This window comes from Cyprinus carpio, chromosome A5, assembly GCF_018340385.1.
Source record: "Cyprinus carpio isolate SPL01 chromosome A5, ASM1834038v1, whole genome shotgun sequence".
NCBI classification, from domain to species: Eukaryota; Metazoa; Chordata; class Actinopteri; order Cypriniformes; family Cyprinidae; genus Cyprinus; species Cyprinus carpio.
Window position 1 is genome coordinate 17,571,097 of NC_056576.1, and position 16,998 is coordinate 17,588,094.

General features: G+C 35.3%; 2 protein-coding genes and 1 long non-coding RNA gene across 4 annotated transcripts; 2 read left to right on the forward strand and 1 right to left on the reverse strand.

Annotated features, from left to right (window-relative positions):
* The first annotated feature begins 292 nt into the window (after positions 1-292).
* LOC109078622 (histone H4 transcription factor-like) lies at positions 293-9,910 on the forward strand. Of its 2 annotated transcripts, none has more exons than XM_042755966.1 (10): positions 293-440; positions 2,418-2,622; positions 3,862-4,091; positions 4,260-4,359; positions 6,405-6,551; positions 6,709-6,786; positions 6,900-7,020; positions 7,145-7,283; positions 8,108-8,232; positions 8,829-9,910. In XM_042755966.1, the coding sequence occupies exons 2-10, from the start codon at positions 2,460-2,462 to the stop codon at positions 9,187-9,189; spliced, it is 1,464 nt and encodes a 487-aa protein (XP_042611900.1). In that variant the 5' UTR covers positions 293-440; positions 2,418-2,459; the 3' UTR covers positions 9,190-9,910. The 2 variants fall into 2 exon arrangements, with proteins under 2 accessions (XP_042611900.1, XP_042611897.1); XM_042755963.1 differs by having other exon boundaries at positions 295-440; positions 2,415-2,622.
* A 188-nt stretch (positions 9,911-10,098) lies between these two features.
* On the forward strand, positions 10,099-13,759 carry LOC122144807. Its single transcript, XR_006159845.1, has 2 exons — positions 10,099-11,035; positions 11,189-13,759. It is a non-coding gene; the product is annotated as an uncharacterized LOC122144807 (long non-coding RNA).
* Positions 13,760-15,056: 1,297 nt separating this feature from the next.
* Positions 15,057-16,543, reverse strand: tcnba (transcobalamin beta a). Its single transcript, XM_042755979.1, has 4 exons — positions 16,382-16,543; positions 15,943-16,084; positions 15,460-15,593; positions 15,057-15,269 (listed from the first exon to the last, which is right to left on the reverse strand). The coding sequence occupies exons 1-4, from the start codon at positions 16,458-16,460 to the stop codon at positions 15,193-15,195; spliced, it is 432 nt and encodes a 143-aa protein (XP_042611913.1). The 5' UTR covers positions 16,461-16,543; the 3' UTR covers positions 15,057-15,192.
* Between the last annotated feature and the right edge of the window lie 455 nt (positions 16,544-16,998).

The following is a 16,998-nucleotide window of genomic DNA, read 5'->3' on the forward strand; positions in this document are numbered from 1 at the left end:
AAATTGATAAAATATTATCTGGAAAATATTTACTTAATATAATTAATATAATACAATTACAGTTTAAATGATCTCTATTTCCTGATTATTAGAATGCAAGCTTCTCTTTAGATCTGTTAGTATAGTACAACAATATTGTTCCAATTCCAAAGCAGAATTACTTTAAGTATTGCCATACAGCAAGTAAACCTTTTTTGTTTGTTTGTTTGTTTGTTTGTTTGTTTTAGGGTTGTAAGCATAGACTGTACCGCCACTGAATACAAAGTGCAAATCGAGCTGTGGAACACTTTTTATGGGTTGGAGGGAATGATAACGGTGATGTACTGCTAGGCTGCAATTTGATTGGCTGCGATTTGAACGTGACGCCGCAAAGTTGAATTCTGATTGGTTTGGTTGTTTCGTGGGAAAAAGTCAGGAAATGTTTGCAGTATTTGCAGGAGGTGAGTTATCGTTCAGTCTTTTTAAACAACCGCAGATGCGTTCCCTCACGAAATGTCCTTGAATTAAAACATTTAATTATTCTCAACCGAAGCTATTAAAAAGCCACTAGTCAACAAAATGCAGGCAGAGTGTTCACTTGCTGTTTTGTTTTGCTAACCAGCTATGTCTCATGCTAGGGAACAACTTTGTCTATGATTTCACAAATCTGCTAGCTGTGGTAATTAATACGTTTTCATATGTTGGAGGTAACCATTTTGGGGAAGTTCATATACAGGTCCTTCTCAAAAAAAATAGCATATTGTGAAAAAGTTCATTATTTTCCATAATGTAATGATAAAAACTAAACTTTCATATATTTTAGATTCATTGCACACCAACTGAAATATTTCAGGTCTTTTATTGTTTTAACACTGATGATTTTGGTATACAGGTCATGAAAACCCAAAATTCCTATCTCAAAAAAATTAGCATATTTCATCCGACCAATAAAAGAAAAGTGTTTTTAATACAAAAAAAGTCAACCTTCAAATAATTATGTTCAGTTATGCACTCAATACTTGGTCGGGAATCCTTTTGCAGAAATGACTGCTTCAATGCGGCGTGGCATGGAGGCAATCAGCCTGTGGCACTGCTGAGGTGTTATGGAGGCCCAGGATGCTTCGATAGCGGCCTTAAGCTCATCCAGAGTATTGGGTCTTGCGTCTCTCAACTTTCTTCTTCACAATATCCCACAGATTCTCTATGGGGTTCAGGTCAGGAGAGTTGGCAGGCCAATTGAGCACAGCAATACCATGGTCAGTAAACCATTTACCAGTGGTTTTGGCACTGTGAGCAGGTGTGCCAGGTCGTGCTGAAAAACGAAATCTTCATCTCCATAAAGCTTTTCAGCAGATTGAAGCATGAAGTGCTCCAAAATCTCCTGATAGCTAGCTGCATTGACCCTGCCCTTGATAAAACACAGTGGACCAACACCAGCAGCTGACATGGCACCCCAGACCATCACTGACTGTGGGTACTTGACACTGGACTTCAGGCATTTTTGGCATTTCCTTCTCCCCAGTCTTCCTCCAGACTCTGGCACCTTGATCTTCCGAATGACATGCAAAATTTGCTTTCATCCGAAAAAAAAAAAGTACTTTGGACCACTGAGCAACAGTCCAGTGCTGCTTCTCTGTAGCCCAGGTCAGGCGCTTCTGCCGCTGTTTCTGGTTCAAAAGCACACGCCTGTGCACGGTGGCTCTGGATGTTTCTACTCCAGACTCAGTCCACTGCTTCCGCAGGTCCCCCAAGGTCTGGAATCGGTCCTTCTCCACAATCTTCCTCAGGGTCCGGTCACCTCTTCTCGTTGTGCAGCGTTTTTTGCCACACTTTTTCCTTCCCACAGACTTCCCACTGAGGTGCCTTGATACAGCACTCTGGGAACAGCCTATTCGTTCAGAAATGTCTTTCTGTGTCTTACCCTCTCGCTTGAGGGTGTCAATGATGGCCTTCTGGACAGCAGTCAGGTCGTCAGTCTTACCCATGATTGCGGTTTTGAGTAATGAACCAGGCTGGGAGTTTTTAAAAGCCTCAGGAATCTTTTGCAGGTGTTTAGAGTTAATTAGTTGATTCAGATGATTAGGTTAATAGCTCGTTTAGAGAACCTTTTCATGATATGCTAATTTTTTGAGATAGGAATTTTGGGTTTCATGAGCTGTATGCCAAAATCATCAGTATTAAAACAATAAAAAGACCTGAAATATTCCAGTTGGTGTGCAATGAATCTAAATATATGAAAGTTTAATTTTTATCATTACATTATGGAAAATAATGAACTTTTTCACAATATGCTAATTTTTTGAGAAGGACCTGTAGTGAATATAAATGTTCATTGCCTTTAAAAACAACCTGGCAGCTGTGAAAAGATTGCTCGATCTGCGGTGTGCAGAACTAGAGTCACGTTAGATCTCGCATATGACTTGACTGTGTTTCAGAAGACTGGAGGACCACACACTGTGCTTTACATTCTGCGCTGCGTGATGCCCCGGTCGGGTAAACGCGCCCTGCGCAGAGAGGAGCTGCAGCTCGAGCTGGCGTGTGAGTGGGGCTCGTGTCAGGACACGTTTGACAGGATGCAGGAGTTCTGCCAGCACGTGGAGAAACATTATGAAGCTGCCGTGGACAGTGAGACAGACTTACCAGGTGCGTCCGACTCTTGATAGTGTCAGGTGTCAGCGTTGAGGTGTCTTACAATGGAAGCAGATATTTACTTATTTTTCGTATCTTAAAGGGATAGTTCACCCCAAAATGAACATTCTCATCATTTATTCAACACCATATTGTTCCAAACTTTTTTTATGGAACATAATAGGAATTTTTTTGAAGAATATGTTCTCCATGCACTGAAAATGAATAGTGACTGTGGATGTCACATCTAGCGAAGGGTGGAAAATCATCTGATGTAGTCCATCCATACAACATACACTAGTCAACATTTGAAGTGGATCAAAACCTTTCATCAAAGTTGTCCTAAAACTAAAACAATACCCGTTCTTAACGTCCTAGTTTAACTTTGATGAACTTTTATGATCCACTTCAAATGTTGACTACTGTATATGACCCCTTAACAGCTTAAATTTGGCCTGTTCCTCACACAGAGCAGCTGTATTGGAACAGAATATCAGTCATATGGACTACTTCTAATGACTTTTTAAATGAAAAAAAATATATATAAATTTTATTTAATAAATAAATTTATAAATAAATAAATTTGAACCCCCACGTTCAAACCTATATGACTTTGTTTATTCTACGAAACAGAAATGAAGTGAAACCTGAGAGGTTTATATATATTATAACATAATTTTTCATTTTTAATTCATTTTAAACCGAAGGAACTTAAACTGAAATAAGCTGAAGTTGAAGTACTAAAATTAACTAAAAATTAAATCAAATAAAAATAAAATACTATGCACATAACAAATATAGTAAAAAAAAAAAAAGAAAGAAACTAAAATAAATGAAAACTGAAAATAAAAGCGATTAAAACACTCAATTTAACAGCACTGCTATGAAAGCCTCTTCTTGTTGCATTTGTGAGATGTAAAATTATAAATGAGTTCAATTTTAAGAATAAACATACCATACATTTGCTAAATAGATAACAATATAGCAGTTCAGTTCAGGTTGAATGTGTTCAAAGGGGACTATTAATGCTGAGGATGTGCTAGTTTTCTTCATTGCATTAACAGTTTCTGGCACATTTTTATGCACAGCTCGTCTGTCTTTATTAATGTTAAATCATCAGCGGTGGATTATTTCTAAGTGTTGAGCCTCAGCAGGTGTCTCAGCTCAAGGTTTCTGGGCAGTCAGAGTCCCCAGGGCACTGACTCTATTGGCCTGATCCATAATCAATACTTGGCTCGTCTGCATGTTTTACAGAAGAGGAGCATAACTGTCTGTGGAGAGATTGTGGCTTCTGCTCAGTGGAAGGAAATGCAGAGCTTCTCAGACACATGTTCTTCCATTGCTACCACACCAAGTTGAAACAATGGGGTCTTGCAATACTCAACGGCCACAGCGACATGGGTGCCTGTTCGGTCGGCCTCCATAACCGCAACATTGTGCCTGAGGTCCAAGAGAACTTCCTTTGTCTTTGGGAGCACTGTGAGGTATGAAAGCAATTTTTTTTAAGTAGATTTAGATTATATATTACTGTATGTGGCTTGTCAAATCAGGTTTATTGAGGTGTGAAGAATAAGTGGGAGGGTTTTTATTTTACTATTATATGTATTCTGTTTGGCAGTGCTTTAAAAATAAAGTGCTCTGTTTCTATTCAGATGTGTATGGATAATCCAGAGTGGTTCTACAGACATGTGGAGATGCATGCCCATTGTCTCGAGGCTAATGAAGAGAATGTGTTGTTCTGTGGCTGGAAAGGTAAGAAATAACTTCAAGGTTCCTCCATTGTCCACAACTACACTATCGGTCAAAAGTTTGGATCAGAATGATTTTTAATGTTTTTTTTTTTTTTATGGAGTTTCTGATGCTCATGAAGGCTGCATTTATTTGATCGAAAATACAGGAACATTTAATATTGTGAGATATTATGATGTAAAACAATGTTTTTCTATTTTAATATACAGTACATTCAAATCTAATTTATTCTTGTGATGCAAAGCTGAATTTTCAGCATCATTACTCTAGTCTTCGGTGTCACATGATCCTTCAGAAATCATTCTAATATGCTGATTTATTATCAGTGCTGGAAACTGTTGTGCTGCTTAATATTTTTTTTTTTGGAACCTGTAATATTTTTTTTTCGGGATTCTTTGATGAATAAAAAGTTAAAAAGAAGAGCATTTATTTAAAATAGAAATCTTTTTAACAATATACACTACAGTTCAAAAGTTTGGGGTCAGTAAATTTTTATTCTTTCTTTTTTTTTAAAGAAATTAAAACTTTTAGAAGTGAAAGCAAAGATTTATATTGTTAGAAAATATTTATATTTTGTATAAATGCTGTTTTTTTAACTTTTTATTCATCAAAGAATCCTGAAAAAAATAAATAAAAAATAAATTATCATATTAGAATGATTTAAGGATCATATGACACTTTATACTGGAATAATGGGTAATGGAAATTCAGCTTTGCATCGCAGAGATATTGGGTATGTTTGTTGATTGGTAAAGGTTAGTAGAATCCAAAATAAAAGTTTTTGTTTTACATAATATATGTGTGTGTACAGGGTATATTTATTATGTATATATAAATACACACACATAAATTATATATTTAGAAAATATTTACATGTATATACATTTATATATTTATATTCTTATATTTTATATTATATATAAATATATTTAATATATAAACATAACATATTCTTCTTAAATATATACATGCATGTGTGTGTATTTATATATACATAATAAATATACACAGTATACACACATATATTATGTAAACAAAACTTTTATTTTGGATGTGATTAATCGTGATTAATCATTTGACAGCCCTACAAAAAATCGTGACATATTTATATATATATATATATATATATATAATATATATATATATATATATATATATATATATATATTATATATATATATATATATATATATATATATATATATATATATAATATATATATATATATATATATATATATATATAAAGGATATAAAATAGAAACCATTATTTTATATTGTAATAACATTTTGCAAGATTACTGTTCTTTTTTTTTCCTCTATTTTTGATGAGCATAAGAGACTTACTGATCCCAAACTTTTGACTGGTAGTGTATATTCTAAAGCCCTATAATTTTTCTAGTTTGTAATTTAGAGGAGAAGCATTAATGAAAAGGACATAAAAAAAAATCTTAGCATTCATGGCATTTCTATTAAAAAAAAAAAAAATTATTATTATATAATATTATAATATAATAATTATAATAATTTTTTTATTATAAAACAATTTTTAAGCATAACTATAAAAATGTATATTCATTATAAAGTGACTTTTTTAGGTCCAAAAATTCACACCTTTAAAAATAGGCTACCTTATGTATTGAGTGGGAACCCTAATTCTTTAAATAAATAAATAAATAAATAAAAATCCATAATTTTAGCTTATTTTTATTAAAAGTTTTTTTTATTTATTTTATTTTATTCTTTTTTCAATAAAGACCCCTTGGAAGTTTGCTGAGGCCCCCTAGTGGTTGGCGGCAGCTGTACAGAATCAGACAGAACAGAATAATCATTGATTATATTTCATAAAGTCAAGACTGCTACCTTGTGTTAATAATAAAGTTGATTATTTGTCCATTTTGTCTGTTCCGTACCATATTTGTGCTACCTATAGTGAACCCCATGGCAGATGATGTTAATCATCTTAGTTGTATGAATGATCCTTAAAAGTTTCCCTGCTCATAATGACTTCTGCACATTTTTGAGAAAACGTTTCCTTCTTATTTCTAGACTGTGAGGCCTCTTTCAAGGGCAGGTTTAAGTTGCGAGAGCACATGCGTAGCCACACACAGGAAAAGCTGGTGGAAAGTTTCCGCTCGGCATGTCCGACCTGTGGAGAGTTCTTTGACCACATTCGACGACAGACCTCCATTGAAGGTGAGGGCATTGTGTTTGAGGTGGTACACCTGCAGAAACAGCAATAACAGAATTTGAAAACCCTCTGTATTGAACGAATTGGACACTTTGAATTCTTTTATTGAACATAACAAAAAAATTGATTAGCATGGCTCATTGCACCCATTTGTGTCTGTAGGTCAAAGATTTCAATCTTCTCACTGCTCTAAACGTTTTGCCACTGAGAGGCTGCTGAGAGACCACATGAGGAACCATGGTATTGGTCTTTTTGTATGTTAAGTGTCATAGAGGTTGTACTTTGTTCTGCTGTATTGGACCTCGCAGGCATTTATTGCCTAATGGAATTTCTTCTCTGTTCTCTGATCAAAGTCAACCATTATAAATGTCCACTGTGTGATATGACCTGTCCATCACCATCCTCTCTGAGAAACCATATCAAGTTTCGTCATTCCAACGAGAAGCCTTACAGTTGTGACTACTGCGAGTACAGGTTGGGTCACTTCATTACCAGAGACAGTCATAATCCCTGCATATTTCTAATCTTTTAGTCTGCCATTTAAGACCTGCTTGTCAGAACATGATCTGTCAGTTGGTTTGCTTGTCTGGTTTTTTAGCTGTAAAAACCTGATAGACTTGCGGAAGCATTTAGACACGCACAGCAGTGAGCCAGCATATCGATGTGACTTTGCTGATTTCGACTACTCCACCCGCTCCCTTTACTCAATCAAGAACCACTACAAACGTGTTCATGAGGTGAGCCAGGCAGAAAATGCCAGCCACATTCATATCTACCTATTATGACTTCAATATAAAATCACAAAACAACTTCTATTGTGTTCAGGTTTGGAAAGACATGTAACAAATTATTTTCATTTTATTTTTGGCTGTGAATATGGCCATAAAAATTAGGATAAGCTTTCAGTAATATATAAAATTAGTACATTTAGGACTAATGTTGTTTTACCAATTGTTCTTTATTTCGAATGTAGAGAGACTTGTGTTTTACAGCCTGAAGTAAGAATTGTTTTAGTAGGAAGGACTCTTGTAATGATAAATCTATCTAATCTAGAAATGATTAATGTGGGAACGTCTACAGATGTTACTCCAGTCTTCAGTGTCACATGATCCTTCAGAAAACATTCTAATATGCTGACTTGGTTATTCATTGTTACATTCAGAACTGTTAATAATTATTTCAAATGTAAACAGGCTAATGTTATTTCTATTAGACTTGTGTTTTATAGCCTGTAATTGAAGTAAGAATAGTTTTAGTAGGAAGGACTCTTATAATGATAAGGTCCAAGGTTTGATCTATAAAAATGAAATATCTAATCTAGAAATAATTAATGTGGGAACTTCTATAGATGTAACTTCTCTCATACAGCCAGCAACAATTATATCCATGGTAAATGTATAAAATACAAAGGCAGAAAACATTGTGTGAAACATTGTGAGGAAACAAGATAAAACTAAATGTGCGCCAAAAAGTGAATACAATTTTATATCATTACATTTGCATTCATATTCAGCTCATAGCTTCAGATTAGCTAAAAATTTATTTGCTGTTTTGAATTTAGGGTGATGACACTCCCCGCTATAAGTGTCATGTGTGTGAGCAATGCTTCACCCGGGGGAACAACCTCATTGCCCACCTACGCAAGAAACATCATTTCAAATGGCTTTCAGGGCACCCGAGATTTAGGTATGAAGACTTCCTCCTTTCTTGTAGTCTAGTCTCACTTTGCTTTTGATTTTTAGAAAGCTCTTTCTAGTTTTGTTTGTAATAAACATTAGATGGTCTTTCACTGATGGGGTGCTTGTCTCAGTTTAAGATTGTTTTCGTTGCTGATTTCCTCAGCTTTCACTCCTGTTCAGAAATTTCTGATCCGGGAGATTTTTATGGTTTTGAAAAAAGATTGTTTTAAAATATAGTCAAAGCAGTAATATGGCAAAATTTGGTTGCAATTTAAAACAACTGTTCTTTGAATACAGTTTAAAATGTAATTTGTTCCTGTGAAGCAAAGCTGAATTTTCAGCAGCCATTACTCCAGTCTTCAGTGTCACATGATCCTTCAGAAATTATTCTATTATGCTGATTCAATGCTCAAAGAAAATACTGTTGTAAAGAAAGCTTAAAATGTAAAAAAAAAAAAGAAAAAAGCATAATGCAATACTCAAAATTTTGAGTAGGTTAACTATACATATAGATGCCATTTATTTTGAGGTGGGTTTCCAGTGGACTGTAAACCTAACCCATCTAACTTGACTATGGTCTTTTGCATGGGACCAATCCCTTAGGTGTAAAGAGCATGAAGATGGGTTCATGCACCTGCAGCTGATCCACTATGAGAGCGTGGAGCTAACAGTGCAGCTAATGCGGGAGCGGCAGGGAGAGGGGGACAGCAGTGAGTCCAGCCAGCAGAACGTCCAGCCCGGTGAAGAACTGGAGGAGTCGGGGCCCCTCGGCACCATGGGTGGAAATATAGAGGCAGGAATAAGAAAGGAGGGAGTGAATGACTGTAGGACACAGGAAAAGACAGAAAGTGTGTTCTTGGTGTTGACAGCCGGCACCTCCTCAGAAACAGACTCTACAAGGGAGAAGTCTGTAATGCGTCAGCTACAAGATACTGGCCAACAGCTGGGCATGGAGGTGGTTTAACTGCATCTCTGATTACTGCAATGCCGTAAGACTGCTGTGTCAGAAAAAAAGGTACATTAGGACATTCCAATTAACTCTGTGACAAAAAGTACTATGATACTAACAGGGGACCAAAGCAGGAATAGAGTGTGTTTGAGGATGCTGTCGTCATCATCAAACCCCTTGAACACCGCACTGAACAGAACAGATGAAGCTGAATCACAGGTTAGCTCTGAGGATGTGCTTAAATGAATAGTTCATTCACAAAGGACCATTTTTGTTATAATTTACTCCATAAATGACCCCATATTATTTTTTGTCACAAAATGAGATGTCAAGAGGAGCGTGTGAGTTGCCTTTTTCCATTCAACAAAAATGAATGGTAATTTATTCCACTAAGCTCCAAAATGGACAAAAACACTGTAGCTCCTGTGACTTGTATGTTTTAAGTATTTATTTTTTCAACTTTAGATCAGTTCAGTTGTCCAGAAAGGCCCATTCTGGTGGAAGCTTCCATTTTCTGTTGATGTTCTATCAAAGTAGTTGTTAAAATTAATTAATTGTTTTTAATAGTAGTTAAAATTTATTATAATTATTTTATTTAAAATACACCTTTCCTTAGGACTTTTATTTGCTATTGAGTCCTAATAATCTAACTGAGAAGGAAGAATTCATTTAGGGCAAACTGACTATACTAAATGACATAATTTTATTTTAAATAAACAATGGCAGTTATTTAAAAAAATTGTCCTTTTTGTTTTGTTCTTTTCTGATTAAAATATTTTGCTTGTAAACAGTAATATATATATTTGTTTTGCCATTTAAAGTAGACAGTAATTTATTGTTGTTGTTTTTTTCAGTTGTGCCATTGGAGGAATGAATTACATTATAAAATATATTAAAATAATATTATTAAAATAGTTCATTTAAATTGTATTAGTATTTTACAATTTGGCTGCCATCAAATAAATGCAGCCTTGGTGCGTGAGAGACGTGTGTATATATACTGTATATATTCTTCTGTGAGTGAAAAAATGAAAGCTTTTGTATTCAGGTACAGAATGTGTTCTGGGGATAATCCACTTTGTTCTGTGATCCTGTGTGGTGTGTGACTGTGAAAACAGTCACGGTTTGTTTGAATCTCTCGGGACAGGAGCCAGCAGGCAGGTTGTGCTGGTTTAGGCAGAAGTTTATGCATCACTGCAGTAGTCAGAGGTCAGTGTTTGAGCGCTTTTTACAGATCTGTGTCGTTACAGTAATTACAATCACTGCAGGTCTCAAGCACACTAGGAACTCTGCTTAGGGAAGCGAACCGGACAAGATGTGAGAAACATGAAATTTACAATCAGCACAACTGATATTTTGGCTAAACTGCAAATCAGACTTCCTATGGCTCTCTCCCTTTCTCTATAATCTTTCTCTCTGCTCTGGTGATGTTGGATGGTGTGTTAACGGAATTTAAGAGATTAGTTTGCGTTAACGGCTTAGTGTAAGCTAAGATGCAACACTTCCCCTTTCTTTCCATCTGTCTCTCTGCAGGAAAACAGGTTCTGGAAAATAGCATTTAAAGAATACAGTTCCTAATGCAAATTGTTTTTCTGTATTATTCACATAATTATGACTTCTACAATATGAGACAACAGAACAAAAAAACGCTGATTAGAAAATGAGTGGGAGTTTCATCAGAAGAAGAGAACTGAAGATATATAGACAACTTCTGTACTGGAGAAGAATTTCCGCCATTAAAACAATAGGAGAGTAGGAAATGTTCTGCTGCTGTTTCTGGGGTCCTTGCAAGAGGTGTTCACTCAAGTGCCTTTAACTGCATTTACTGAAATAACCACAGTGGAGGAAGACCTAGGAAGCGGTAAGAGAAGCACTTGATTCATTTATGAACGAACAAGATATCTAAGTATAAAGATTGCTTTTACAAATTGACAAAATTTCGGAAATATTGTACATTGAAAATTGGTAAAGGATGCATGAATATGAGCACTGAAGACTGCACTATGTCCCTCAGGTCTGTTGGAAGGTGTAAAGGCAGACACCAGGAGCTCAAGAGCGACAACTGTGGTCTGTCCATGCAGTGGAATTCATTGGCAACCAAAATAGTTACCGGCATACTTGTGTGAACTGCAACTTTTTATGCGTTTCATGAGTTTTGTCTCATGTTTAATCTTCTGTCATTTTCTTTTCCCTAGTGAATTGTGGAAAGCCTGATGTGGACTTTAATGGGATGGTGTATGGGAGTGATTGGTGGGTGGGTTCTGTAGTGTGATACAACTGCAGGCCAGGGTTCGTGTTGGTGGGAGATCCTGCCCGAGCCTCTCAGTCCAATGGGAAATGGATGCCCAAACTGTCCTGTCTCAGTTAGTCCTGGTCTGGCTGGACGTTGCACACAAATTATGCAATTGCCCAAAAAGTGCACACAAAACTGAGACTTAATCTGTCTTAAGTCTCATATATGTATAGTATATGAGAGACAGAACACTAACTAGAGTTGTTATTGTCAGTACTGTTACTTTGAGAGGTGTTAAAAATAATTCTTCAAAGTTACCACACACTGTAAGAAAAAAAATCCATAGAAAAATGGAAAAGGTACTGGAAATATTCTGTCAGGACTTTATCTGCACTCCCTGCAGTAAGTTTTTATAGAGTCATTTAAATTGTGGCTAGTTGAAACAAGTGGCAAATACTGTAACTGCAGTAAATCAATGATTTTGTTTGTTCCCTCAGCCTCTACATGATAGAAAACAGTGAATCTGTATTCATTTTCCTTTTCTACAAAAGCCTAAACATTCGGAAATGCTTCTGTTTTTCCCTTATGTGTGTATGGTAGTACAGAGATGACCTCGTAATGTTGTTACCCTCTGAGCATAAGCCAGGTGAAGAGGGAGCTCTATGAGTGCTGAATATACATTTGATTGTATCTAGTTAGTTAGTCACAATTGTGGAAAGTAAAGAGACACATTTCAGTTCCATAAGTGATTTTATTAGAACATTATGCTTCTGCAGATACAACGGAATTATAAGTTTATTCATTCACTTCATGATTGATACAAGATTAATGTATGGTATTAATATAGTTATATAATAAGAGTTGAATCAGCATGAGAGAGGTCTCATTTATAACCATAAATGTGAAAGCAGAAAAATCTCCTTTTAGTCCCAAGAGGTGAAATTCATGATGAAATTCTCATTTTTCTTGGGTTGGTAGCAGCCAATTCCTGTAAAAGATTGAGGGAAAAAAATAATATCTTTTATATTTGTGTTGTAAATAAAGTGAAACCAAAATACTAAGAAAACTGTCTTGCTCCAATATATTTGCACACATATTCAGACATAAAGTCTGTTATATAATTAAACTGATACACTTACCCACGTTCAGTCGAGTTATAGTGTTTCCTTTCTTCGACAGAAGCTCCCAGTATGTGTGGTTTTCAGTAGATCCAGCCAGTCCGTTCACGCTCTGCAGATATATGCCATAGCTTTTGCTAATGGTGTAGGTGAAGCTAAAAGAAATACATGTAGCAATATTAGCACAAAAAAATGAAATTAGCACTACAACAGTTCCTTATAGCCCTGAACCTTGTACAATATACCGACATGGTAAAAGATGCCCTATTTCCCCTTAACCTATTGACCTACTATACTATGCTTGTTTTACGCCCTGTAAAGTACATGAAACCAGAATAATTTGATAAAATTTTGTGCCATACTTGAAGTTGTTGTTCGTGTCTTGTAGTTGATTTAAGATCCCAAACATCGGCATTCCCACTGTCGCAATTGTTGAGTAGGAGATGTTTGTGTTATTAAATCTGTTAATGACAGTCACCCTAATGGGGGTCGGTCTCTGCTTTCCTGTTAAGAAGAGAAATTTTGTGCAAGAGAGTCTCAGAGAATCCTATTAAATCATACTTTTCAAATGTTATTTAGGATGTTAGACCTAAAAGGATTTGAATTCAATCATGTTTCTCCTCGTTTGAAGCAGAAATCATGGTTTTATAGAGCAAAACTCACCTGAGTGCTCATCACTTCCCCCCAGCCCTGGGAAAGGCAGCAAGGCTGCAAAGCACAGAAGACTTATCGCTGTCAGAGCCATTCTATCAGTCTGCCCAGTGTGTCTGAATGTCTCTCACAACCGCACACCCAATATTTATATTTATTTTTTTGCATTCCATCTTTATAAGTCATATAATTTCTGGGAAAGTCATACCTTTAAAAGGAGTGGTCAGGCAAAGAACATGACGAAAGAACATCAGACAGACCTATGATAGTTGCATTGATTCTTTGTTTTTGTTTTCCATTAACATATCCAGTCATCACATTACAGGAAACAAGGAAGAGAATCTTTTTAGGATTATTCATTGCAAAAGTACCAGGAAATAAATTAATTAATTTAACAAAGAGTTCACTGTTTTCAAAAAAATATTTTTGAAGAAAAACATTCCACACTGTAAAAAAAAATGTAATAGAACTAGAAGCTCCCAGTATGTGTGGTTATACTGTATGTGAAACTAATAGCAGAATTAACACACACACACAAATTAAATTAGCACTATAGCAGTTCCTAATTCTGAGGCTTGTACAATAGAATGACAAGACAATCCTCGAGTCAGGGACTGTGTGTTCAGGTTTGACTGTAGTAAAAACAAAGTTATATTTGTGAATATTTTATATATATGTGAATATTTTAGAGCTGGGAAAATTATTTCACTAGATTAAAAATTTTTTTGAAGACTAATTTTAATTTTATTATATATATTTTTCTTGCCTAGAAATCACCAGGTCTTGGTTCTTTATAGTCAGTGAACTAATCCAAATATTGTAACATTAAAGTAGCATAATTTAAGTACCCATAGCTTCCTCAAAGTCACGTATGAAAATAAAGAAAAAGAAAAAAAGCCCCAGAAAAAGAGCTGCAAAGTGAAAAGGACTAATTGTTGTCTATTTATCTATCTAAATCACTACATAATCAGACAAAAACCCAGATATTCTGAAACATTGCTGTTTTTGCTGTTCTGTATTTAATACAGAGATGAAGCTTTAAATGTGTTGCTTGAGCATAAGCCAAGTGAAAAACACACTAATATACAGTGGGTATAAAAAAAGAATAACCCACCTTTAAAATAAACACATTTTGTTGATTTGTAGCCTGACATGAAGACGGACACAGTTTGTGTTTTATCCAGCTGTATTTACTCAGTAGTACAACTTATAACATCCAAGTTGAAGATATAAAACCATCTCAGAAAAAAAAAAAATCACAAAACGGATCCAAAATGACTTGTAAACTCAATCCGGTGTAGCTAATCACCTTCTCAATGGTACACAAAGCCATTTGACTTTCAACTGTGATCAGCCGTGGTCATTTTGATTAGCTAAGCTTGAAAAGAGCTTTCCTGGAGCATTTCAGTCCTTGGTAGTGCAACTGAATCTGGGATAAAGTTGTGGACAGGCCAACGTGATCTCATGGTAATTTGTATTTTATGTAAAATGTGGTTCTACAAAACGTACATTTACTTAAGTTTTTACAGGCACTAAAACGTACAATACTGACATATTTTCAGCATCTAAACATACAAATACATATTTTCAGCATTTAAATGTACAAAACTGACGTTTTGACGACACCTAAAAATTAATCCTTACAATATACCATTAAATTTAACTGAACTTGAGCAGTACTGCAAAGAAGAATGTGCAAATATTGCAAAGTCTAGATGTGCAAAGTTAGTAGAGACAGAGACATATCCCAACAGACTAAAGGCTGTAATTAAAGCAAAAGCTGGTTCAACAAAATACTGACGCATTCTTTTCTATACCCACTCTATACTATTTGTTTGACTCCAGTTAGTTAGTAATAATTGTAAAAAGATCAGGGAGGCTTTTCAGTTTCATCAGCATAAGTTTATTAGAGTATTATACTACGAATACAATGAAATTATGAGTTTATTAATTCAGTTAAATTTTGTGTTGATTCCATGACTGAAACAATGTGGTTTTAATGTTTGTTTGGTTTTTTTAAATCAATTTTTTGGCCCAAGTGGTAAACCTCAGGATCACATTCTCATCTCTCTGGAGTTGGTAGCAGCCAATTCCTGCAAAACATTGAGGCATTCCAGAGTATAAATAATTTGTATTTAAAAGGAAGCTATTTCTATTTTGTACATTTGAAAACTATTTTGATTTAATTATTTTGTGTTATAAATTAAATCAAGATTAAGCCAAATTTCCTTTCCTGCACCACAACAGTAAAGTAATGTTATATAATTATCTTCATTTACGTACCCACTTCCAGTCGGGTTATAACTCCTGCTTTCTCAGACAGAAGCTCCCAGTATGTCTGGTCCTTATCAGATCCAGCCAATCCATTCACACTCTCCAGATATATGCCAAAGGTTTTATGAATAGTGTATGAGAATCTATTGTTGTAACAAAAATAAAGAATTAATCAGAATTCTCACCAAAATTCAGTTCACAGTCTGCTTTCTAAATATTTTGTTAGCCCTTAGCCTTTACAATGAACTGACAAAACAACTGTTGAGTCAGGTATGACTGGAAAAGCATCTCAGACTTATCACAGATAAGCCCCATTTCCCCATTATATCTTATTCAGTCATTACATTACAAATGCTTTTGATTACGTATGTCAGTCATCACAAGTAATTTAATTACAACCAAAGTTAATCAGGTATACTCTCTATACTACAATCACATTACTGCATGTGAAGTGTACTAAACCAGTAAATTCAGTAAAAGTTTGTGGAGTACTTGAAACCGTCATTGGTGTCCTGCAGTTGATTTAAGGCACCAAACATCAGCCCTTCCTCAACCACGGTGGTGGAGTAGGAGATCTGCTCATTAGTTAATTCATTAATGACAGTCACTCTAACAGGGACCTGTTCCAGCTTGCCTATTCGAGAGAGAGAGAGAGAGAGAGAGAGAGAGAGAGAGAGAGAGAGAGAGAGAGAGAGAGAGAGAGAGGGAGAGAGAGAGAGAGAGAGAGAACAGCATTATTTAGTGCAAATACATGCTGTAGTAATTTAGAGCATTAATAAATTTAAGAACAAATAATGAGGTAATCTGTTATGAATTAACTTTTTCATCTTTACTCGGTTTCTGTGGATAATAGAGTCTTCATAAAAACTAACTTAAAAAAATTCATACTTTTTCATACCTAGACCTGCAAGTAATTAAACTCAATTCTCACCTGAGCCTGCAGGCAGTCCCAGCCCTGGGAAAGGCAGCAAAGCTGCAAAGCACAGAAGACTAATTGCTGTCAGAGCCATTCTATCAGTCTGCCCAGTGTGTCTGAATTTCTCTCACAACCACACACTTTATTTATATGCTGGGTTTTCTTTGCATGCCAAATTCTAGATCATAAATTATTAGTTTTATGGAGAGGCCTTATCTCTTACCTTAGAAAGGTGTGGTCTGCTAAAGGATTTTGCCATGGATTAATTGATTCTTGTTTCTGAGAAATAACGAGTACAAACTGATAACATTGAAAGTAGAGAAGTAATTATTTGGCAACGACCCAGTGACCATATTTTGTCTTGCATGTTGTAAGATATGACGTCAAATATATTGTAGAGAGTGAGGGTTGTGTGGTTATGTTATCATTTACCACTGACCTCTCTTACCTCTTAAAAGTTAGTGTACTTTTCATTAATAAACATTAATTATTAACCATCACAAAATAACCTGACCACAGTTTCTTCATCTTGTGAGATGCTGAGAAAATCTCTGAGCAGTTATTCTCTTTATGTAATTATTTAATTTAATAATGTCTTAACCTGCACAGATTAGTTCATTACCTTTTAAAGA

Excerpts from the sequence above, each read along its gene's own strand:
- LOC109078622 (XM_042755966.1), top strand. The coding sequence starts at position 2,460 with ATGCCCCGGTCGGGTAAACGCGCCCTGCGCAGAGAGGAGCTGCAGCTC. Across the intron at positions 4,092-4,259 it reads GTCTTTGGGAGCACTGTGAG|ATGTGTATGGATAATCCAGA; the intron begins GTATGAAAGCAA and ends GTTTCTATTCAG. Across the intron at positions 7,021-7,144 it reads TGTGACTACTGCGAGTACAG|CTGTAAAAACCTGATAGACT; the intron begins GTTGGGTCACTT and ends CTGGTTTTTTAG.
- tcnba (XM_042755979.1), bottom strand. The coding sequence starts at position 16,460 with ATGGCTCTGACAGCAATTAGTCTTCTGTGCTTTGCAGCTTTGCTGCCT. Across the intron at positions 16,085-16,381 it reads GGGACTGCCTGCAGGCTCAG|GCAAGCTGGAACAGGTCCCT; the intron begins GTGAGAATTGAG and ends TCTCTCGAATAG. Across the intron at positions 15,270-15,459 it reads TATAACCCGACTGGAAGTGG|GAATTGGCTGCTACCAACTC; the intron begins GTACGTAAATGA and ends AATGTTTTGCAG.